We start from the raw sequence: 24,630 nt of genomic DNA on the forward strand, positions 1-24,630 counted from the left end.
GCACATCTCTCGCAGTCGCACTCTGAACAGATTGTAATGAGAGCCAGTGGGGTTTCAGCGTAGCCTAACAACCCTTGTGTTTGTTTCTGCATATCAGTCAGGGATCTGTAGATTGCTGCTCTCCTGATGATTTCACACACTCTGAATTGATTGCCTCTTCACTTTTCCAACTACGGGCTCATATACTTGAAAGTTATACAGATTTTGTTTTATTTTTTACTGAATACAAATTTAAAAGCACTGTGTAAAAAGCCTATTTTGAACTGAATATTAGAAAACACAACATCATAAGAATATTTGTGACATTGAAAGCATGATTGACTAAAACTGGCAATCAATTCAGTTGAAAGGTTTTATATATTATACAAATTTCTAACCTACAGTGTGCAAAGAAATGTACAAGGACTAACTGAGGAACATCACGTAACAGCAGGCCTCCGAAATCTCTTCACAATCAGTGTCAGAAGCTCTAGGGGTGATGAACATCAACAGATTAACACCTGACAATGAATTATCCAAATTACACCAATGAAGCAAAATCACTTGAGTTTTTGATATTAACATCACATTTATTCCATCTCACACCACAGGCATGTTCACACACGGGCATCAATGCCAGAAGGAAAGAATAATTCATCATTCATACCACAACAGCAAAACTCTCTCCCAAATCAGTTGCAAACCCAACATGACTTTTAAAATGGTCGCACAATAGTTCTCATGAATGCTTTAGGGATGTGATGACTAACAAAACCTTGATGAATGGTGTGAGCAAACTACAGTAAGAGAATTTGGACATACAATTAATCTCATGCATGGAAAGTATGATGTAACATGTAAATGTTAGTTTTGCATACTCGCTTTGAAAAAGCCATCAGAGATGAGTGAGTGATCTCTCCCCTCATTGACTAAATGCTTGTGATACCAAAAAGTGACCTGCTGAATTAGTCATAAATAAAGTTAAGTTTCTATACACAGTGAAAGCTGTAATAATATCAGATGTTCCTCTTCGACCAGCATCTTTAAAGAAAGAAAGCCTGCTAACGGATGTAAGTTCTGTAATATTGTGCCAACATGATGACCTGAACAAAAGCACACAATGTTTTTCTAAAATCCTTGGTCCCTCTAAGCGGTGAGCCGATCATAAGTTGTAGATGAGAGCTTTCCACGGTTTGCTCGTTTCAAAACTGGGCTGGCTGTGCAGGTGAAGGAGAAGTGTAAAACGGCCATGCTGAAAATGTAAACTTAGCTCAGCAAGTCTGGTTGGAGGCCAATTCTTTGAAGCACATCCTCGGGCATGCAAAACACAGGGTTCACCGGTTTGATCTGCCCATCTCCCAGCAAAGACAGACCAGCCACACCAAACAGAGTGTGGAAAGGATCCACCTGGACAGAAAGACGAATGAAAAATAAACATTATACTCATAACAATGAACTGCAGAGATTGATAAGATCTGTTTAAAGAATGGTAAGTCCTATAGAAATAACAAGCAAAATATAAATATTTAAGCATATGCTACATTTTTGTGTGACAAACTCCATAGAGCTACCATGTCTCCAGGCCTGTCAGCGAAGCCTCCGGTCTCTTCATCCTGACAAGCAAGAATAAAATTGCGCAGTTTCGTTTTGTCAATCCAGTGAATTCTGCCAATGATCTTCAAAGACGCAAGAACCCACCAGGAATAGCAGACATCAGGCAGCTGAAATTAGAAAAGAAAAAATATATATATGCACAGTTGTATTTGTTCTTTCAGATATAAAATAGTATCTAGGACATAGTTGTGAAAATTTCATTATTTTCTATTTTGTTTATTTTTTTGGTCAATTTCAGTTTAATTTTAAGGTGTACAAAAACATTTCATTTAATCTGAATTTTTTAAATATTTAAAAAAATATTTGTATTATTTTTATTTAGTTTCAATAGGCTATAAGGTTCGGTTTTAATCTTTTATAACACCACAAATTGTACTCAATTCAACTTTATTTACAGACTCAAGGTCCATTAGAAAAGAAACAATAACAAACAATACAGAATACAATATAATAAAAAACACTTAAAAGAGACAATTATACCATAATATACTATTCATGATCCCGCAACAATGACTAGATCAGATGCTCTCTTCCTGAGCAGAATGCACTGATAGTCAAAAGTCAGATTAAATCATACTCTCCAGCATTGATATAAAATATGAGAACAAATGTAATTTCATCTGTAATACCATTTAATTTGTATTCTTTTAACACTTTTATATTATTTTAATTAACAAAGTTATTTTTCATTAATACCTATGATCTACAAGACATCTTACCTTCTCTGGTCTCCCATTCAGGCCTCCTGATGGCAACTGTCTTTCACAGAGCCACCAGCCCAACAGATCTGCATTTACTTGATGAAGCTGCCCAGTGACAGACAAGAAACCTGTGCAGCAGTAAATCTGAAGACAGGATGAGAAAAACATGAATGAGAGACAGCATCACTTACAAATACACTAAAAGGGCATAAAAACCTCAAATATCTCACCTGACCAGCATGAGACTCTGAACCAGGCCTACAACCAAACCCACCATCAAAGTTCATACAGGACAGCACAAACTCAACGGCCTTGTCCATGTTGATAGCATCCAACTTGCCCTACAGAAAAATTTGTCTTGTTATATGTGTTTAAAACCTTCAAAGATTGCAGAAAATATCATAAAAGGCAATTTAATATAATATTGAATGCAAAAGAATTCAGACCAGTAGTGCCAATGTCGCAACCGCACAAAAGGAAAACCGTGTATCTATTTCACCTGTTAATGAAAAAAACAGGCCTTCATATAGTCATGTATCATTTAAATGTTGTTTATTTAACTTAAGACAGAAAAAAAAAAAAAATATATATATATATAAATGTACCCCATTTGTCCCCGGCGAATGAGCCGTCCTCCTGCTGCAGTCCTCTAACATAGTCCACCACTTTGTCCACATCAATTACATTAGTAAGATCATACAAGGACAGGATCTAAAAAAAAAATTGTAAAAAGCCCACCCCATGAACTTCCACTTCTGTGTAGTAATTATTGTTCAGGCATTTATTAATCATTACGGTCACCTTGTATGGAATATTGCAGCATTTATTCGAAATAATCCGAAATAAAAAAAGTCTGAGCCCTTGTAATCTTTAATCAAAATAACTCCATACATATATATAAATATAGAAGACAATGGCAACTTCAGTTTCTTGCCGATTCCTGCTGACCTGTACAGCACTGAGGGTGTAGAGGAGATGAGGGTCGTGGCCGATGCTGGCGCTGATCCCTCCACAGTCATGCTGGCAGGACTTGATGAAGTCTATGATCTCCTCACGGTTCATTCGAGAGAGCTGACCCATCAGGTCCATTACTGTCAGACCCCAGTAGATGCCACTCATTCTCAAGTACTCTGACAGCGTGTACTCCTGCAGGAACCGGTGCGAAATTCATGGGAATTAACATCTAAATTAGTTAATTTGTGTATTTTTATAAGCCATCAACTTACATAATCATCCTTCTTGGAGCCATAGGCTGCAATATAGTCCGCATGCTTGTCTAGGAGGAGAGTGTTTGGAGCATCAGGTTTAATGATCACGTCTTTAACCTGGGTTCCCTGAAAGAAAAAATAGTTGTCATCACTTTCTGACAATAAGCTCAAAAACTGCAGTCTGGTACATTCCTTTTAGCTCAGACTGTAAACTGTGTTGAATTTACTGGGCGGGTGACATGACATATGCTGCAATCGTTCTCCTCTTTTAATGTGCGATGTTTTCTTCACAATCGCATGCCTTTTCTTTATGGGGAAACATTATTTGATACACAATTAAATAACTATAAAAGCCAAGTAGTGTTTACATTACCATCTTGGCGGAGAAGTAAGAGAGGACTACAGGCGTACTTCAGCAGTCATAGACATTGTACATCATCACATTACTCGCCATTTCTACGGGTGCTCATGAAGGACAAAAGACATTTACTGATGACGTTATGCGATTCTGCATTCGCATCTTCTAAACCCACTCACTCATTATATGTCACAAAGCGGAGAAAGTAAGATAGGTTGTCCTAACATTTTTCTCCAGATTATTGTCATAATCTGAACAATATATATTGTCATGTTGAACTAGTTTTATATGAGCCGTTTTTATAGTGTATTCATCTTCCAATGGGTTGCAATGCTGTTAGCAAAATTGTAGACATGTTTAAATACAATTTAAAATAGTAATTTGTGGGATTCCTACCATTGTCTAATAAAAATTCAGAAAAATAAATGCCAAAAAAAAATTTTGGAGGGGGGGGGGCATATTTGTTTTTTGCAATAGTGATTAGAATTATTATTATTTTTAACTTATTTACCCAACATTACTTCTTGAGTAAATTTTTAATGCATTTTTCGCAATGGGGCAAATCATTAGGTCACACGAGATATGTAGGACACGGCTAAATATTACATTTGTAATTAAAATGTCAATAATACAGTTTCTACTACTGGCCACATTCATTTGGGCAAGAAAAGACTAACAGTTTTTCAAAGCAGATTATTTTTATTTTGAGGACGTAATCAGTTACACAAAAAAAGAAAAAACAAAGAGCTCTGTAACCATGTTACTTTGTTCAGCTTAACATTTGATGTTAAGCTCTGCAAAGCAGTTTAACATTTGTCAGCTTAACATTTGATGAACTTAGTTGTTTAACGCTACAAACACAAAGACGGCAAGGCATGCTGATATGACATAAGGCAACGTGAGTTCTGTGTAGGCAATTTACAATCTGTTAGATACAATCCTGAGATCTATTGATCAAATTCATCATGTACAAAAGATGCTAAACCAAAACGATGGCATGGAAGTGCTGGGTTTACAGGTTCACTGTTTGAATCTCCCAAGATGTTCTCTTGAGATGATGAGCCTTTGGATTTGAGCAGTCCCTTCATAAATCTGTGGATTCAGAAAATAAGTCATTAATCAAATTTTAGCATCTTTAAAAATGAACAAATTAATAAAGGTCTACAATCCTTACCTGGTAAATCTTAGCGTCTCTCATCAGCTTCTCCACAGGATACTCACTATTGAAACCGTTCCCACCAAAGATCTGGACGGCATCAGTGGCACACTGGTTTGCAATGTCTCCAGCAAAGGCCTTGGCAATAGAAGCATAGTAGGTGTTCCTGCGGCCCTCATCCACTTCCCAAGCTGCTCTCTGATAGGCCATCCTGGCAAGCTCCACTTTCATGGCCATTTCAGCCAGAAGGAATGACACTGCCTGGTGCTGGGTTTTAGAAAACAGAAGCAGCTAATTCATTATTTGTACTGTAGAATTTAGTAGATTTATTTTAGGATTTACTACATTAACTTCATAGTATCAGTTTAGGTTGTCAACCATATTCCTACCTCAGCAATAAACTTTCCAAAAGTCTTTCTTTCCAAAGCATACTTTGTGGCCTCTTCCAGTGCTCTCTGTGCAAGTCCCACTGCACCGGCAGCCACCTGAAAAGGATCACGATATGGTTGACATGGCATTATGAATTAGCCAACTGCAATTTGTTAGAAGTAATAACTGCAAAAGGACACTTACAGGTGGTCTGGTCTTGTCAAAGGCACCCATGGCAATCTTGAAGCCGGCTCCTTCTCCAATCAAAACATTCTCCTTCGGGATTCTCACATCCTCAAACGTGATGCCCCTGGTGTCTGAGCATCTCTGGCCCATGTTCAGTTCCTGTTAAACAGGAGAATGTAGTCGTAAGCAAATAGTGCAAAATATCATAGTGGTATTAATATAGTGTTTAAGTATCGTCTGAGTGCATCAGACTGCGGTTGTCAGACTCAGCAGCTCTTACCTTTCTGCCAGGCTGGACTCCTGGGGTGTCAGCTTCAACAATAAAGCCTGTGAAAGCCTTGCTAGTAGGACATTTGGGATCGGAATCTGTGCGGGCCAGCAGGAAGTACCTTTAAATGTAAACAAAAAGGTTTACAATTGCCCCAAAAATAGTTATGAATCCAAAGCAGTTCACCTACCAGTTCGCTTTTCCTCCATTGGTGATCCACATTTTCTGACCGTTGACCACATACTCGTCTCCTTTCTTCACAGCCCGGGTCTTTATTGCAGCCACATCAGAGCCTGCTCCCGGCTCGGTCACACAGTACGCCTGTCAACACGGTCATATGCAAAATCGTGTATCTATGTACTTACTATCGCTATGGGAAAGCTTCAGAAATATTGATGATTAGAAAAATTACAAACTTACACACATTAGAGGTTCTTCTGTCATTCTGCCCAAATATTTCTTCTTCTGAGCATCATTACCAGCAATAATGACTGGCATTTGCTGCATGGGAAAAAATTACCATTTAATATAATTATTAAATGAGTCACACTCAAAAATAAGGTCCTAAAACTCCACTTACTCCCAGGGAGTTTGCCTCAATAGCTGTCTGTACACCAGTGCACCCAAAGGCCAGCTCCTCTGTGATGAGACACGCATCAAATATGCCCAGACCCATTCCACCTGGAACATATTGCAATATCCAACATGGTCAGAAATAAAGGAATAGTTGTCCTCATGTTGATCCAAACTCCTATGACTAAAAAAAAAAAAAAATCATGGGTATTTATTTTTTATATAAAAAAGGAGGACTGAGGCTGCCAAGCTCTAAAGTGAAGATGCCAGGGACCCCCAACTATTATCATCCTCAAGCAAGGGAAGCACATCCTAAGATTTAAAAGGCATCTAAATAGTTTCTTGGATACTTTTTTTGTACTAATATGAATTTTTTTGTTGTTGAATAATGTCAAAATATTATCTGGAAAATGTTTTGTTTCTTTTAAGTTACATTATAAAAAAATTATACTCGTAGTACTGTAATATGCATTTATTTATTCAATCATTTATTTGTTTAAAATTTCCACAGACCCCCTAGCACCCCCTGACACCACTTTGAAAACCCCTGCCATAAAAGGGTTCCATTTGACTTTCACGCTGCATTTCAGCTAATTTCATCTTAAATTTCAGGATGCTCTTTACACAAAGCTTTCGTATGGCTTTAGACATATGGACTACTTTTACGGTATAACTGAATGGAAACTAGCAATCAGTAGTTTATTAAAATATCAAACTTTATGCTTAATGGATTTTTTTTTTAGGTTTTGATTTGGAATGACTTAAAGGCGAGTAAATGACAGAATGATCATTTTGGGCATCAGCCTTTAGGTCACTCAATAGTACTAGGACTTTAAAGTACCTACCACAGTCCTCAGGAATATGTCCATTCATTAGACCCAGCTCCCATGCTCTCTTAATGAGAGGAAATGGATACTGCCAGGAGGAAATCACAGATTACAATTTTTGCAAATCAAAATATGTAATATGGTGGACAGGTAGATTTAAATAACTTACTTCACCACTTCTATCATATGTTGGGGCAGCTGGGACAATCTCCTCTCGTGCAAACTTTCTTGCCACCTCCTGGAACTCTTTCTGCTGGTCAGTTAATTCTGTTAAATTTGAGGAATAATGTGTTGAGATGGTGTAATGGTGCCTTGGCATTTTTGAAAACACAGTGAGGAGAAGTAACATTATGATCAGAGGATGATCATACATACCAAAGCTGAAGCCTCCATGAGCTCCCTTCAAGCTGGCAGTCGCTGCTCTGGCACCAGCTTGAGGGCCAGAACTCTGAAACCTGAGTCCAGCCTGAGCACCTGCCCTCAAAACCTGTTGGACAATGATTAAATACAGATCATTACAAATTTCTGCACTGACCGTACAATTTTAAGGATTTACCATGGTAAAATTACGTAATAAGATTAATCCACAATTTACCCTATACAACAATTGCATTGCATTTAATCACTGTCATATTAATTTAATTAATAAATCTAATTAACAATTAATATAATTCTAATATAGAATGAGTTTGGCAAAAGTATGATACTGTATATTTGCAGTACAGTATACCAAGACAAGGTTTATATCCAGCCAGGCACTTTGTTTATAGACAGGGTTACAAAAATCAAAGTGAAACTACGAGTAGAAGAAGAGCAGAAACCTCACCACATTAATCAATACACTAATCACATTTGTGAAAACTTCATGATCCAAGACGTAATGATATTATCAAGTAGACTTGTTGTTCGTCGACTAGGAATTCAGCTTATCTAACAGCCTAGCGTTAGCCTAGCTATCTCTCAAATTCACCAGATTTTAGATATGAAACAAATAAAATAGCATGCATATGCAAAATAGTTACTGTTCGCAAATACGTCAAGAGAAATGCGTATATACCTTGTTAAAAAGCATCGCTATTTCACTGCAGCAGCTCAGATTCTTAAATGCCCTTACAACGTTCACCTATAACAGAAATCATGAAGTGCCAACCAATCAAAGACCTCTGTTTTATCACGTGATTAAGCACCGTCGCTCTAGTGACTTTTGCCCTACTTTTGTTATAAAACCCCAATGATAAAAATACTAGATCTTTTTATTAAGATTTTTTATTAAATGTTTTTTGAATCCTCAAGAACATTGGTCAAATTGAGAAAAATCTTGTCCTCAATAATCTTATTAATATTATGTTAAAGAAATAACCTTTGCTTCAACCTTCTTTTCTGTATTTAATACGCCATCAATGTCATCAATTAATTTATTCATATACTTGATTAATGAGATAAATACAATTGTATTTATACCATGTATAGAGGGATTGGATAGTATGAGATCCTATCCAGTCTTAATTAAATTATTTAAATAATCCTAAAGCTTAATTTAAAAAGTAGGATTTAAAATCGTTATGACTTAAAATTAATAAGAAAAATAATAAACCAAAATAAATGGAGTGTAACAGGCAATCTTTCCAGTAGGGGGGATAAGTAAACACACAAATGGGCGGGTCGCCCTTTAGACTGGTGGTGACATAGCTGTCTTGACAGATGCCAGTATACGTAGCTTTGGCGCTGGTAAAAATGCTTAACTGTATCTAGTCTTTTGTCGTATTGTTCGTTTATTACATTGGATCTCAATAAAAGCGGACAGACAGGTAAATAAATGACAAGCATATGCGAATGTAATGCTTGCTGACGGCCGAATTGCTCAGTTTTGACACATCCTCAGCTAGCTCTCCGGCTAGCGCACTCAAACTTGAGGAGGGGATGTCTCCTGACGTCAACCCCAACGTCCTCCTGGGGAGAATACGCTTTTTAAACAAGTGCATTGAATGTTTCCGAAAAAGTGAACATCTGCCGGAGTCCCTGTGTTACGTGCCGAAAGAGGTTTGCTACAAAATCTGTAAGGATTCGTCGTCGGGCTCCGTTTCCGCGTCCTCGTCAACAGCTGGCAACTCGGGTGGCAAAAGCGTGGTGTCGGTGAGGGAGAGCCCGCATCAGGCGCCACACAAGAAATCATGCAAGTGCAACATCGAGCCCAAGAAATCGACATGTATACGGACAACAGGGGAGGAGTACTGCAACGGCCATGGCTTGTGGGTCAAAATAAGCAAGGTAGAGCATTTATATGTTCATTAGTGTTGCCTGAAACTGGCGTCAGAGTCAGAAGCTATTCTTATTGATCTGCTGAATCATTATTGATATCAGAATACATGGGACTTCCTGGTTCATGACGTCACTGCATATAATCTGTTGGCGTGGCTCCCGGAATCTTCCACTCTTCAGCTCAATGGACATTCAAATGAGAGTCAGCCTGTTTTGTTTGTCCCTCTGATTGTTTGAGTGCTCTGTCCATCACAGGAGCAGCTGGAGGAGTATCGTGCTGGTCTGAACATAGAGGAGGGCTGGATCCTGGTGTGTAAACACACAGAAGGTGGAGACAGACTTGTGCCCGTAGAATCTCCCGAAACCATCAGCCGCCAACAGCAGCTCTTTGGCTATGACCACAAGCCTTGTAGCAGGTTTGTGAATTTTTAAATGTCCACCATTCTCTATTTCCCTGATCCATGTAAACTTACATTGTGAATCTTTAATTTGTGAGCAAAATTTTTACATTCAAAAGAACATTTATTAATTTAAAGATAATTACTTTTTACTTTTCTAATTACTAAATAAGATAATGATGCATCAATTTATCAAAAGTGACATATAAGATAGATAGATAGATAGATATAATTTTATTTGTCCTCGAGAGGAAATTAGTTTCCACCATAACTGTGTAAATAACACAGACAACACATAACATGTTAAATTATCGGCAAACAATCACAGACATCACAAAAAAAGAGAGAGCATAAGATGACAGATCAATGGCCAGTTTCCTGTGTTTAGAGCTCGTATAGATACAGGAACAAAACTCTTACTATACCTGGCCTTTCTACACATCGGTAATCTATATCTCTGGCCAGAAGGGAGGGGGATAAAACTTTTATAATGTGGCCAAAGATTTCCATTTTAAATAAATTATGTTCTTTTGAACTTTCTATTCATCAAATAATCCTGAAAAAGCATTATGGTTTACACAAAAATGTTAAAATCTTTTCAATATAGATAATAAGAAATGATTGAGCAGCACAGGCATATTAGAATGAATTCTAAAGGATCATGTGACACTGAAGACTGGAGTAATGATGCTGAAAATTCAGCTTTACCATCTCAGGGATCAATTGCATTTAATATATATATATATATATATATATATATATATATATATATATATATATATATATATATATATATATATATATATATACACAGGTCCTTCTCAAAAAATTAGCATATTGTGATAAAGTTCATTATTTTCCATAATGTAATGATAAAAAATAAACTTTCATATATTTTAGATTCATTGCACACCAACTGAAATATTTCAGGTCTTTTATTGTTTTAATACTGATGATTTTGGCATACAGCTCATGAAAACCCAAAATTCCTATCTCAAAAAATTAGCATATCATGAAAAGGGTCTCTAAACGAGCTATTAACCTAATCATCTGAATCAACTAATTAACTCTAAACACCTGCAAAAGATTCCTGAGGCTTTTAAAAACTCCCAGCCTGTTTCATTACTCAAAACCGCAATCATAGGTAAGACTGCCGACCTGACTGCTGTCCAGAAGGCCATCATTGACACCCTCAAGCAAGAGGGTAAGACACAGAAAGAAATTTCTGAACAAATAGGCTGTTCCCAGAGTGCTGTATCAAGGCACCTCAGTGGGAAGTCTGTGGGAAGGAAAAAGTGTGGCAAAAAACGCTGCACAACGAGAAGAGGTGACCGGACCCTGAGGAAGATTGTGGAGAAGGATCGATTCCAGACCTTGGGGGACCTGCGGAAGCAGTGGACTGAGTCTGGAGTAGAAACATCCAGAGCCACCGTGCACAGGCGTGTGCAGGAAATGGGATACAGGTGCCGCATTCCCCAGGTCAAGCCACTTTTGAACCAGAAACAGCGGCAGAAGCACCTGACCTGGGCTACAGAGAAGCAGCACTGGACTGTTGCTCAGTGGTCCAAAGTACTTTTTTTGGATGAAAGCAAATTTTGCATGTCATTCGGAAATCAAGGTCCCAGAGTCTGGAGGAAGACTGGGGAGAAGGAAATGCCAAAATGCCTGAAGTCCAGTGTCAAGTACCCACAGTCAGTGATGGTCTGGGGTGCCATGCCAGCTGGTGGTGTTGGTCCACTCTGTTTTATCAAGGGCAGGGTCAATGCAGCTAGCTATCAGGAGATTTTGGAGCACTTCATGCTTCCATCTGCTGAAAAGCTTTATGGAGATGAAGATTTCATTTTTCAGCACGACCTGACACCTGCTCACAGTGCCAAAACCACTGGTAAATGGTTTACTGACCATGGTATTCCTGTGCTCAATTGGCCTGCCAACTCTCCTGACCTGAACCCCATATAGAATCTGTGGGATATTGTGAAGAGAAAGTTGAGAGACACAAGACCCAACACTCTGGATGAGCTTAAGGCCGCTATCGAAGCATTCTGGGCCTCCATAACACCTCAGCAGTGCCACAGGCTGATTGCCTCCATGCCACGCCGCATTGAAGCAGTCATTTCTGCAAAAGGATTCCCGACCAAGTATTGAGTGGATAACTGAACATAATTATTTGAAGGTTGACTTTTTTTTGTATTAAAAACACTTCTTTTATTGGTCGGATGAAATATGCTAATTGTTTGAGATAGGAATTTTGGGTTTTCATGAGCTGTATGCCAGAATCATCAGTATTAAAACAATAAAAAACCTGAAATATTTCAGTTGGTGTGCAATGAATCTAAAATATATGAAAGTGTTATTTTTATCATTACATTATGGAAAATAAATAACTTCATCACAATATGCTATTTTTTTTAGAAGGAACTGTATATTAGTATCTTTAGAGTAACACTTTAATCAACTATTATAAAATAAGCTGTCATTAAAATTTAATCAGGAAACCTGACATATTCAGTTTACTTGCGTCTCAGTACTTGAATTGACTGTCAATGTGAAATGCGTGTATTAACTTATAAAACTGTTGATAGTAAAAAAAATATATATATATATTCTGACGATTCAACTGATATAGATAACCAACATTTATCCTTTAACGGCTTTGTAGGTGGGAGCAGGTGGTGGATGTGGAAAACTCCTTACACATGGGTGCCAAACCCAAGGTTGCAGAGCCGGACGAGGCAGCTGTTCGAAAGCTGAGGTGAATGGATGCTCTGACACACACATTTTAAATTGGCAAAACAATTCTCTATAATATAATTAAACAAAACTCTCTGTGATATTTTCCTTTTTTAGTCGAATTAATATTTTCTAATATTAATAATAAGCAGTTAAAGGGATAGTTCACCCAAAAATGAAAATTCTGTCAGTATTTACTCACCCTCATGTTGTTCCAACCTTGAAGACCTTCGTTCATCTTCGGAACACGAATTAAGATATTTTTGATGAAATCTGATAGCTGGATCACTCCTCCATACTCCTCCATAGGCTTCTTGAGGGATTGAACCTGCAGGCCCCGAAAAGTTATTACAGACATCGTTAAAATAGTCCAAGTGACTACAGTGACTCAATCTCAAGTTCATCAAATGACGAGAATACTTTTTGTGTGCAAAAAAACAAAAATAACGACTTTATTTCAACTATTCATTTCATTCTCTGTGGGCCTCGACTCAGTTCACTAGTTTAACAGCGTACGCTTCTGTTGTTGTACGTCACATGCATCACACACATGACCAGCGTCGGCCAATAGTGAGCCTACGTGTGACGTAGCTCTACGCCATTACTTTAAGTTAACTGACTAGAGGCCAACAGAGAAGGAAATGAATAGTTGAAATAAAGTCGTCATTGATGTTTGTTTTTGCGCACAAAATGTATTCTCGTCGTTTGATAAACTTAAGATTGAGCCACTGTAGTCACTTGGACTATTTTAACGATTGTAATAACTTTTCGGGGCCTGCAAGATCACTCCCTCAAGAAGCCTATGGAGGAGTGATCCAGCTCTCAGATTTCATCAAAAATATCTTAATTCGTGTTCCGAAGATGAACGAAGGTCTCACGGGGTTGGAACATGAGGGTGAGTAAATACTGACAGAATTTTCATTTTTGGGTGAACCATCCCTCTAAGAAGTTTTGTCCAATTCTTTTTTTTCTAAGAATAATCAAATCTATGCCCAAAAAAGTATATTTTATTTTTTCTAAATGAGCCTGTTTTTCTTCAATATGATATCAGAAAACTAAAAACATGCTTTTGTAGAAGAGGTGTATTCAAGTAAAATTAAAATAAAAACTAAAATAATTGTATGTACATGTACAGAATGAATTACATTTTTTTAATAAACGAGTAGATCCAGAAAAAAATAGCATCATGTCATTGACCCAGATCTGCCCTAATTCTGTGAGGGACTGTATGCAATCTCTGTCTTCCAGGTATGTCCCTCCTACATGGATTTTTGAATGTGATGAGGACCTCGTACATTACTTCTACGACCACATTGGGAAGGAAGATGAAAATCTTGGCAGTGTGAAGCAATGCGTGACCAGCATTGATGTGTCTTCTAGTTCGGTATGTGAGGGCTTAGTATCAGTTTGTGTAATAGTGAAGGGCAGAGTGCTGTGAGTGAACATATCAGATGTTCTAGACTAGTACTAAGTAGTACTAGTAGTAAGTGAGTTTTTATCTTTGAAGGAGGACCCCAGTGGTGGTGCAAGCTGCCTGACAGATGGAGACACTGAGACATTCTGGGAGAGCGATGGCATGCAGGGACAGCACTGGATCCGTCTGCACATGAAGAGAGGCACTGTGGTCAAGTAAGGACAACTGATTTGCTAGTCACTCTAATTATCATGGACTTTGTTCACAATGCACTCAAACCTGGTTTGGTTATCAAATCCGAACCTTTGAGACTGACTGTCTGAAATCAGAGTTTGCTCAGACCGTGTTGTCAATATTTGGTGTGTCTACACTGCATGAAATCCGATCTGATCGCATTCCAAAAAATCATTTTTTTAAACAGTGTTTGTAAACATCATATTTGATCTGAACGTATTCGAGTCAGATTATAAACTCTGAACATAAAAACATAAATTATTTTATTTTCTCTTCCTTTAGCAAACTGATATTAACAGTGGACTCAACAGATGATAACTACATGCCCAAAAGAGTGACTGTATATGGTGGAGAGGGAGATAATCTCAAGAAATACAATGATGTAACAATAGATGAGTAAGTAATGTGTTTTATTATTTAAAGCCTACCAAACGTTTGTGGTGCAATGTTTTGTTTGGAAAGTGTGCTTGGGATATTTACATTTTTCTTAAATAAATGTCTCTTATTTTGTTATCTAATTCAGTAACTTTCATACATTTTAAGTCTCGTTTAAAAGTCCAGTTTTTGGGGCCAGTTATCATTTTATATGTATATGCTCATGCTATATTAGTAGCACCATTTTCAAGTTATAAATATGTAAAAGCTATATACAGTTTTGAATATTGCAACAGTATTGCTTTATTTCTCTCATAGCAACTTAATAGGAGAGGTTTGTGTTCTGGAGGACATGACATCACATTTGCCTGTCATAGAGATCAGGATTGAGGAATGCAGAGGTAAGATTCATCTGACATGACATGCTGTCATCTGGAAGAAAAAGCCAGACTCATGACTGTTCATCTCGATTCTTAGATATTTCTTGTCATTATATTTTGCTGTAGATGAGGGAATCGATGTACGGATCAGGGGTCTAAAGATCAAATCGTCCTGCGAGCGTGACTTGGGCCTCAACGCAGACGTGTTCCAGTCTCCCAACCTAGTGCGCTACCCAAGATTGGAGGGCACCCCTCCTGATGTCCTCTATCGCCGTGCTCTGGTCATTCAGAGGTAACACCCAGCAATATGTGATTTGGGAATACCTGTATGTGAGCTTTTGTTGACTCTCAGTATTGTTTTTTTGTGTCCAGGTTTATCACACTCCTGGACAGTCTATTGCCACATATGGTGCCTGCGTGGGACTACAGCCTTGGAACATTTAACCAGATCAAAGTTAGTACTCTTTTCTAGGACAAGTGTGTCTTGTTTATATATCAGAAGTTTAAACTGGCAAGGCTTTAAATCGCATGCAAATAATAAACTTTCGTGATGATGAAAAACCGTAATGTCACATGAGAGTAACATCGATAGAGATGATAATCAAAAAAACTGTAACTGATAGAATGTGCAGCCTGAGGCAAATACTGGTGACATTTTAATCACTAACAATCTAATATTATCATACCTCACACCCCATGCCAAACTCTCTTAACTCTTTCGTCAAATCTTTTTAACTCTTTCGTCAAACTTTGTGCTGCTCTGTAGTGCATAAAGCAGTTCCTGCTGTTATCCAAGCGTCGCTCTGCCCTCATCACCCAGTGCCTGAAGGACTCTGAGACCAGTAAGCCTAACTTCATGCCCCGCCTTTACATAAACCGTCGCCTTGCCATGGAGCACCGTGACAACCCCACTCTGGACTCCACATGTAAAAATGCTGTCTTCACTCAGGTAGTCCACAAAACATGTGCCAATATATGTACAAAATGTATTTGTTCTGTGTTTGTCTAAAGCCCTATTCACACGGGATAAGTATTACCTGGTGACCTCTAGTCATTTGTAATAATTGCGGAGTTTGTCTGAGATCTTAATCCCGTGCGAATCGGCCATGTCTGAGATCTTAATCCCGTGCGAATCGGCCATGTCTGTAATTTGTAAATTAAAAATTCCCCCGCAAATGACCTACTATATTTCGCCGAACACCGAGGTCCTGTGATAATATTAGTCCCGTGCGAATCGGCCGGATCGTATATCATTTTTTCAAGGTTTTTGTTTCATGTGCGCCTTTTTATCCATCTTTCGCGAAGAATGGAGGCTGTGTTGGAGTGTTTTGATAGTATTTTGGGTGCTGGGTCATATCGCTATACACAACTACACAATTTGCAGAAAGTGAAAGCTGCAAATCATCAGAAGAGCAAAAAACAAAAAGAATGATTAGATGGAGATGAATGACATGTATAGCAGCATGCGGTAAGGAACTTTTTTCTGTTTATGTCATAATATATCATACAGCTAGACCTATAAGGAAAAGACATTTCCAAGCAACAGCCTATTGACGTCATATCTGGGAGATAAGTCAGTAAATTTGAGTAAAATCACAGGCTTTGGTTATCCCGTGTGAATGCGCCACATGAAATTCAGATGTGGGGGGGGTAATTTCTAAATCACACGAGGTCCCCTGATAGTACTAATCCCGTGCGAATAGGGCTTAATATATACTACTGTGCAAAGGTTTTTTCTTTTTTCTTTTTTAAAGAAATGAGTGCTGCATTCAGCAAAACACTTTCAAAATGTTACAAAAGATTTCTATTTCAAATAAATGCTGTGTTTGAACTTTCTATTCATCAAATATTCATGAAAAATTGTTTCCACAAAAGAATTAAACCGCTTACATTTACATTTAAATTTATGCATTTGGCAGACACTTTTATCCAAAGCGACTTACATTGCATTTCAAGGTACACATTTACATTCTTTTCGGTTCTTGCCTTCCCTGGGAATCAAACCCATGACCCACAGGAAAGCTCATGTTTTCAATATTGACAGTAATTAGAAATCTTTCTTGAGCAGCAAATCAGCATATTAGAAGGATTGTTGAAGGATCATGTGACACTGAAGACTGGAGTAATGATGCTGAAAATTCAGCTTTGCCATTACAGTAATAAATTGCTTTTTTTAATATATTGAAATAGTAAACAGTTATTTTTATTTTTTATTGTTATGTTATACCGTGTTTACAGTATTACCATATGTACTGTATTTTTGATCAAACAAATGCAGCCTTGGTGAGAATAAGAGACTTAATCTTACAATCTTACAAAAATCTTACAGAGATCAAAAGACACCCCAGTCTTTTGAATAGTAGTGTTTATAATTTAATTGTCATCATGTAGGTGTATGAGGGTCTGAAGCCGTCTGACAAGTACGAAAAATCTCTGGACTACAGGTACTCTCTTCTCTACTCTACTCTCTCTCTCTTTCTCTCTCTCTATCTCTCTCTCTCTCTCTCTCTCTCTCTCTCTCTATATATATATATATATATCTTCTGTGATTTCATATATATAGAAGTTACTGGACTTAATTGTTCTTAATTTTTTTTTAAATACTAGTTCTAATAAACAATAACTTTATTATACTTTATACACACAAATATATATTTATTTTTATTTCTTACAGGTGGCCAGCACGATATGACCAGTGGTGGGAGTGTAAATTCATTGCAGAAGGCATCATCGATCAAGGTCATACAGTGATAAACTTATTTCACATGTCAAAAAAAAACAGTATCCTCATATCAGATTTCTTTCTAGCAGGCGGTGGATTTCGAGACAGCCTGGCAGACATGTCTGAAGAGCTTTGTCCCAGCTCATCAGAGTGCCCTGTACCACTTCCATTCTTCACTCGAACCTCTAATCAGGTAACAAACAAATTATTGCATGCACTGTCCTTTTCTTTCTGTAATTATACATTTTAAGGATTTTTGTATTGTTTGCCACGCTGTAGTCCATTGCAATGGAGTTGACTCTAATGTAACTGACAAGGTAGTTATGAACCTCTCTTTATATAAAGATTAAGCTGTTTTTGGATTAGGGAGCTGGAGAGGCCAGAGACTTCTATGTGCCAAATCCTTCATGCAGAGAATTCCACAAGTTTGAGTGGATTGGGCAACTAATGGGCGCAGCTCTTCGTGGAAAAGACTTTCTGGTCAGTTGTGTTGTGTTGTGTAATTGCAGTGGGATCTTAGTATTCATTTAAAGGTGGCTTTTCTCGATCATTTGGTAGAAAAGGGGATTTCATAATATTTATCCTTTAGGTTCTGGCTTTGCCAGGGCTGGTGTGGAAGCAGCTGATTGGAGAAACAGTCAGCTGGACGAAAGATTTTCCTGCAGTAGATTCAGTGCTGGTAAGAAGCCCATATATCTCTCCCACAGTCTTTTCTTTGCATCTTGGTGCTGCTGACTACTGGAATTAGTGGAACTGATGGAACATGTTTGATGTTGTTCCTTAGGTGAAGTTGTTGGAGGCTATGGAGCATATGGACAAGGACACATTTGACTTTAAGTTCGGTCTGGAGCTTGTGTACACCACACCCCTGAGTGACGGGCGGCTGGTGGAGCTGATTCCAGGAGGAAGTGGAGTGGTGGTCCGGTATGAGGATCGCATGGAGTTCATACGCCTGGTACAGAAATCGAGACTTGAAGAGAGCCGGGAACAGGTAAAAAGAAGAGAAAAAAGTCTGTTAAAACTATTGCATTTGGAATTAACAGAAAAAACAACATCCTTTTTGAGGACGTACTAAGCATATATTTCTCGATCAGTTCATTAAATCCTGTGCTTAATCCAAGCTGTGTCCCTGCACTACAGGTAGCTGCCATGCAGGCAGGACTGGTGAAAGTGGTGCCGCAAGCTGTGCTTGATCTCCTGACATGGCAGGAAGTGGAGAAGAAAGTGTGTGGAGACCCAGAGATCACAGTGGAGGCCCTTAAACGCCTCAGTGAGTTATACAGCAGCTGACATGAGCATTGAATAATTGATATTCTCTGCCTCAGCAGGAATTCTCGAAAGCTCTGAACCGAATAGTGGATGAAAGTATTACAGCTCTGTACAGCAGTCATTCTCAACTAGTTTTACTTCAGGACCCAAGTTTTATATTGAATTTGAATTGAGTGTTTTGTTTTGCTAGAATGTTATCAAATGTTTGTTAATGTAATGGGAATTTTCATATATATTACATTAAATGACTTGCATTATATATATTCTTTTTTTTTTTTTCTATCAGCACGCTATGAAGACTTGGAACAAACAGATGTCAGAGTGCAGTACTTATGGGAAGCCCTGATGAACTTCACCAATGGTTAGTAAAGTTCCTTATCGCACATGAAACAACTGTTTCTAGTAATTTGCAAAAGGAAGTACCTAAATTTCTCATGTTGATTTATTTACACTTTTGCTAGAGGATCGTAGCAGGTTTTTGAGGTTTGTGACTGGCAGAAGTCGTCTTCCTGCTCCAATTTACATCTTCCCAGACAAACAAGGGTAAGTTGTAAAGAAAATAACAAGAGATCATGTTCACTCAGGTTGTGATCTGAATAAATATTAAACAAATGCATTAATTTTCAAGATCTGAAACCACAGATGCACTTCCTCAATCTTCCACATGTTCCAGCACCCTTTATCTACCCAAATACCCAAGGTGTGTTTATGTTCTATAATATTTGGATGATTTCACAATAACGGAATAAAAAGTTATTACCTTTTTTGACTGCATTTTAAATGTGTTTAATCCGCAGTGCTAAAGTTTGTGAAGAGAAGCTGCGCTATGCTGCATATAACTGTGTGGCCATAGACACAGACATGAGCCCTTGGGAGGAGTGACCTGATTTTGCCATGTTTACTAGTTTTACACAGCAGGGTTTTGGCATAAATGAACTGAAGCACCATGCACATGACCATCTCTACACTATTGCCAATTACATCTGTACAGTATAAATAAATATGTTATAAACAACTCCTGGTTTGCAGTTCTTTCAAGCTTATTAATTAAACTGTTTGAAATTGTATGAAAATCGACAGAGACCACTCATGACAATTTCAATGTAGCATTTTGTATTTTCTTATTTAATATAAATATTATTATTTTTTACAGAACATATTTATCAGTACAACAACTTGAAATATTGAACTGAAAAAATATTTTTTTGTAATGTCCACCTTTTGCTTTACTGACAATAGCACTGAATCTACATGAACTTCAAGAACGCCATGATCCAACAGAACAGCTTGTGCTTCAATTGAAGTCAGAACATCTGACAGATGCTCACATGAGCAATGTCATATTTGAAAGGTGAAATAGTCCAGAATCAAATTTCTTAATGTAACATTTTTCAAAAGCCTACAACTTTATTTAAAAAAATCCTTATTCTGATACAATTTTGTTCATTAGCTCTTTGTCCCCATATATTTACTAAAAGTCCCCCGTGTTTAAAGCCATCAATATTTAGTAAAGTGAATGTTGTTTCTTCAAGGCCAGAGATCAGTTACTGACATATTTTCATGTAGGCTACTCTTCTCAAAAGAACATTGCTAATGGACTTGTTATGAGCAAAAACAATGACTTTCTTATAAATATACATACAAATATTTTTATATACACAAATATAAATACTTGAGAGTGAAACCTAGGTTTTATATATTTCACAATGAGTTTATTTCCTGTACAAAATAAAACTTTTTGTTATGGTAGATTAGGATTTACAAGAAAAGCCCAAGCCTTTTTTTTGCACCTAATCCTACTGTTCTAATGCAAAAAGATATAAAGTTGTTGCCACTGTGTTCAATAAAATTATTGTAATTTGTTCAATAAAATAAACTTTCATGTAGGCTAGAAGTAAAACAGCTGATTTAGCGGAATAGTATTACACCATGTCGCACGCCTGATTCACTGCATAAGTCCAGTAGGTCTATGACCTTGGGTGCAGCAAATTAGAGAGAAAACAAAATATGTAGAGCATGGTTATAAATTATTTGTTTCTTTCCATGTATAAAAAACACTGCAAATGCTATGAGTTATTATGACCTACTAACGCGTGGTGGCAGTCAAGTGTTTTTCCACTGAACCCAAAGCGCTACTCTCGCGTTCGCGATTTCTCCAGGAATTCTCGCGATATGTGTTTGCTTGAAACCCGCCCATGATCCTATGCTAACTCTCTTTCTAGCCGGCGCCTGAGAATGGGTACGTGTTTTCAGACTCTCATCGCTGGGACAATCCGTCATCATCTAATCTATCCGATGATGCTTTTGTTTAAACTCATTGTGTGCTAAATCTCAAAGGTAGATTTCAAGCAATATAGGCGCAAATTAGACGATGCAATGCTTTTTTCCCAGATATTTTAACGAGAAAAAATAGGAAAGTGACTGGAGCCATTGCACAAGATGGCTTCGCTCATTCGGAATATGATCTCGACCAGCGTTTAGAATGTAGTTAACGCTGTAGTTATATGCCGAGACTTGTACAAGGCGGATTTATTCCTAGAAAAAAGATCTTCGTTTTGAGAACTTAAATTTAGTTGAGAAACCAGCTAACACGACATGCCAAACGGGCATAAGATACATGTGTCAACCATTAGAGGCTGCATGGTCATCTAACGTGAGCTGAAAGTTAGATTTGGGTAACGTTAGTTTATAAGTTTTAACTAGCTGTCGTTTGCTTCATATTTCTCGTCTTAAATGGAGTGCAGCTTTTACCAATGTGTTACTGTGGTGGCTCGTGAAGTTAGCTAAAGACGTCCAAACTGTTAGCTTAATGCTAATGTGAGCCTTTTGACTGCGATTTTTGTGACACCAGATTTTACTCTTAAGTTAAACGAAAAATGAAACCCTGCCGTCTTCTACGTTGTTACAAGCCTGTATGACTTTCTTCCATAGAGCACGAAAGGAGATTTTAGGCAAGATGACTGAGTTGTGTTCTGTGAAGAAAGTCATACAGGTGTGGAACGACACGAGGGTGCGTAATTTTAAAAGATTTCAATTTCTTTTTTAGTTTTGCTTAACTTGAGTGTACATGATGAATCCAATTGCTGAATCCGATTTTTCATGCGGATAACACCTTGGAGAACTGAACACTCATACGTGCGATGGAAGTGAATTCTGATTTATTTTATTTGTTTGTAATTCATCTTAAACTCTTTCCCACTTAAGGTATCTCAAGGGACAACTGGCACAAACGCCGTAAGACCGGTGGCAAACGCAAGCCCGTCCACAAGAAAAGAAAATATGAGCTCGGGCGTCCTCCCGCAAACACCAAGGTAAACCTAGCCTTAAATGTGTTGCTGTCAGAAAGTCTCTTAATGCCAATGTGGATGATGTAAACACGTCCTTAGGTTGGTCATTTTTGGCCGTTTTGGTCAAAGTCTTTGACCTTCCGATGTTAGGATTAGTCATAGTTACTCTGACACATAGCCAAACTCAATGTTTTCACGGATCTTTGTTACTTTTATATAAACGCATTTTTGTACTTCATAGATTGGACCTCGCCGCATTCACACAATAAGAGTCCGTGGTGGAAACAAGAAATACCGTGCTTTGAGGCTTGATGTGGGCAACTTCTCATGGGGCTCAGAATGTAAGTTTATAAATGTGTAGTGCTGCTTAAACAGGTGTAGCTCTTTCAATGAAGATGATCTATCCAGTTCTGCTACTGAATGTTCGTGATGGATAACATTGTTCTAACTCTGAGAAAGATACGTTCAGCCTGATGTTTCATGTGTTTTCTGAGCGTTTGTTGGATGTTTAGTTTCAGGCTGTTTAAAACTATTAATGACATTTCAGGCTGTACCCGCAAGACCAGGATCATTGATGTGGTCTACAACGCCTCTAACAATGAGCTGGTGAGAACCAAGACCCTGGTGAAGAACTGCGTGGTCCTTGTGGACAGCACTCCTTACAGACAGTGGTTTGAGTCTCACTACGCCCTCCCACTTGGCAGGAAGAAGGGTGCCAAGCTGGTAAATCCAATCTCAAATGTCCCAATTCAGTTAAAGTGAAGGTCTTTCTTTGATGATAACATTGTCAGTTCTGCTACTGAATGAGAGTGATGCAGTTTAAGACTCTGAGGAAGACTTGTAGTTCATAAATCCTCCTAAATATTAAAATGCACAACTTATAAGCAAAGTTCTAATTGCATTTAATTTGTCAATCCAGACCCCTGAGGAAGAGGAGACCCTGAACAAAAAGAGGTCGAAAAAGGTCCAAAAGAAGTTTGATGTGCGCAGAAAGACCAGCAAAATCAGTCCTCTGTTGGAGGAGCAGTTCTTGCAGGGGAAGCTTCTTGGTAAGTTGTTGAGAGGACTTTAAGTGATACTGATGTGGTGATCATGATGAAACTTTAACCAGTTCTGCTACTGAGACAACAGTGCTGAAGTTTATACCATTTCTGATACCCACTGAAATGTGTTGCCTGCAGCAACACTACCCTTCAGTTTAAGTGTTTAACCTATGTTTGTTTCTCTCCAGCCTGCATTGCCTCCAGACCAGGACAGTGTGGCAGGGCCGATGGCTACATCATCGAGGGCAAAGAACTGGAGTTTTACCTGAGGAAGATTAAAGCCAAGAAAGGCAAATAAATGTACAGCTCTGTTTGATACGACCATTAAAGAAAATTCCCCAACTCTGCATGTTGCTGCTGTTCTCATTTCATGCAACACAATGTTTTGTTGTCTTGGCCAAGAGGAGACAGTGCCTATGATATCTTGCAATAATTTTTCCTGGTGTATGTTGACATGGCAAGTAAAATGACTCTAATGAATAATCTTCCACACATTAAACATTTTATTAAAAGGAGGATTGAGAAAGTTAAGCAGCTGGCCTTGTACTGCATTAACTGGTTGTAAACTCCGAGAAAAACCACAAGTGTTGAAAGCGTTCTTTTAATTTCCTGTTTGAAAGTAGTCTTTCCAATACTTGTGTACATTTATTGATAATCCAAATTGATCAGTCTACTACATGCATACTGTGAAAGGCAGGCCTTTCAGAGTCAAACTTCTAATATATATATATGTTTATTTAATTCTCTTCAAGATATTCTAACTTTTACTACTGGTTAATACATTGGCTATGATGAATCAGTTGATTGAGAAGACATTTATCTAGGTTAATGATAATTTATACAATTTAAGGCTGTAATCAACCAGACAGCAACAGTGTTGGCCCATATATGGTATGTGTAATCCAGTGGATCTGGACCAACACTTGCTGTCTGGGCAGAGCCATTATAAATTAAAAAAAATAATCAATCACAGGAACAGTCAAGTATGCATGTTACTGTTAAAAAAAAGTTTCTGAATTTAAGTCATTTTTGCGCACTGCAAGGCTCATTGCAATTTTAAATGGCCTATGTTTTCTATATGTAACTTTTTAATGTGTAATTTGCCTGTGGTGTCAAAGCTGAATTTTCACCATTACTGGTGCTCAAGAAATATTTTTATGAAAGAATTGTTGCTTGATATTTTAGTTGAACTATTTTTCAGGATTCTTTCATTAGTCGATTTGTATGAAAAATAAATCCTTTCTAACACACCTTTACTGATACTTTTAAACAATTGAATG

At 37.8% G+C, this 24,630-nt stretch overlaps 4 protein-coding genes and 2 non-coding genes across 7 annotated transcripts in view; 4 read left to right on the forward strand and 2 right to left on the reverse strand.

Moving 5' to 3' along the window:
• The window catches only part of rps8a (ribosomal protein S8a), a 45,712-nt gene extending 22,015 nt beyond the window's left edge, over window positions 1-23,697 (forward strand). The window contains exons 1-6 of one of the 2 annotated variants that reach the window (XM_077228428.1): window positions 21,124-21,259; window positions 22,225-22,331; window positions 22,549-22,648; window positions 22,855-23,030; window positions 23,227-23,356; window positions 23,539-23,697. In XM_077228428.1, the coding sequence (XP_077084543.1) occupies window positions 21,256-21,259; window positions 22,225-22,331; window positions 22,549-22,648; window positions 22,855-23,030; window positions 23,227-23,356; window positions 23,539-23,648 (627 nt within the window). In that variant the 5' untranslated portion in view covers window positions 21,124-21,255 and the 3' untranslated portion in view covers window positions 23,649-23,697. Of the gene's footprint in view, window positions 1-21,123; window positions 21,260-22,224; window positions 22,332-22,548; window positions 22,649-22,854; window positions 23,031-23,226; window positions 23,357-23,538 lie in introns of those variants that run through there. The other variant, XM_077228437.1, reaches the window with a different exon arrangement.
• rabggtb (Rab geranylgeranyltransferase subunit beta) lies at window positions 549-3,986 on the reverse strand. The gene is made up of 9 exons (XM_077228384.1): window positions 3,876-3,986; window positions 3,521-3,628; window positions 3,243-3,440; window positions 2,900-3,005; window positions 2,741-2,793; window positions 2,525-2,635; window positions 2,313-2,438; window positions 1,551-1,700; window positions 549-1,386 (listed from the first exon to the last, which is right to left on the reverse strand). Exons 1-9 carry the CDS (start codon window positions 3,876-3,878, stop codon window positions 1,246-1,248), a joined length of 996 nt encoding a protein of 331 aa, XP_077084499.1. The 5' UTR covers window positions 3,879-3,986; the 3' UTR covers window positions 549-1,245.
• Window positions 4,540-8,928, reverse strand: acadm (acyl-CoA dehydrogenase medium chain). The gene is made up of 12 exons (XM_077228414.1): window positions 8,297-8,928; window positions 7,615-7,726; window positions 7,409-7,506; window positions 7,258-7,327; window positions 6,420-6,520; window positions 6,260-6,340; window positions 6,030-6,160; window positions 5,852-5,960; window positions 5,590-5,730; window positions 5,406-5,501; window positions 5,035-5,283; window positions 4,540-4,952 (listed from the first exon to the last, which is right to left on the reverse strand). Exons 1-12 carry the CDS (start codon window positions 8,309-8,311, stop codon window positions 4,881-4,883), a joined length of 1,275 nt encoding a protein of 424 aa, XP_077084529.1. The 5' UTR covers window positions 8,312-8,928; the 3' UTR covers window positions 4,540-4,880.
• On the forward strand, window positions 8,887-20,035 carry hectd3 (HECT domain containing 3). The gene is made up of 21 exons (XM_077228400.1): window positions 8,887-9,507; window positions 9,754-9,914; window positions 12,556-12,648; window positions 13,875-14,010; window positions 14,134-14,255; window positions 14,557-14,670; window positions 14,968-15,050; window positions 15,156-15,321; window positions 15,402-15,483; window positions 15,796-15,978; window positions 17,421-17,473; window positions 17,704-17,768; window positions 17,841-17,944; window positions 18,118-18,231; window positions 18,341-18,430; window positions 18,536-18,742; window positions 18,892-19,021; window positions 19,307-19,381; window positions 19,482-19,563; window positions 19,649-19,720; window positions 19,818-20,035. Exons 1-21 carry the CDS (start codon window positions 9,160-9,162, stop codon window positions 19,900-19,902), a joined length of 2,565 nt encoding a protein of 854 aa, XP_077084515.1. The 5' UTR covers window positions 8,887-9,159; the 3' UTR covers window positions 19,903-20,035.
• On the forward strand, window positions 22,379-22,484 carry LOC143742203 (small nucleolar RNA SNORD46). Its single transcript, XR_013205380.1, has one exon. It is a non-coding gene; the product is annotated as a small nucleolar RNA SNORD46 (small nucleolar RNA).
• On the forward strand, window positions 23,075-23,143 carry LOC143742196 (small nucleolar RNA SNORD38). Its single transcript, XR_013205379.1, has one exon. It is a non-coding gene; the product is annotated as a small nucleolar RNA SNORD38 (small nucleolar RNA).
• Window positions 23,698-24,630: the final 933 nt, after the last annotated feature.

Source organism: Siphateles boraxobius, unplaced genomic scaffold (assembly GCF_051911475.1).
Source record: "Siphateles boraxobius isolate OS27281-9 unplaced genomic scaffold, OSU_SipBor_1 1, whole genome shotgun sequence".
Taxonomy (NCBI): Eukaryota; Metazoa; Chordata; class Actinopteri; order Cypriniformes; family Leuciscidae; genus Siphateles; species Siphateles boraxobius.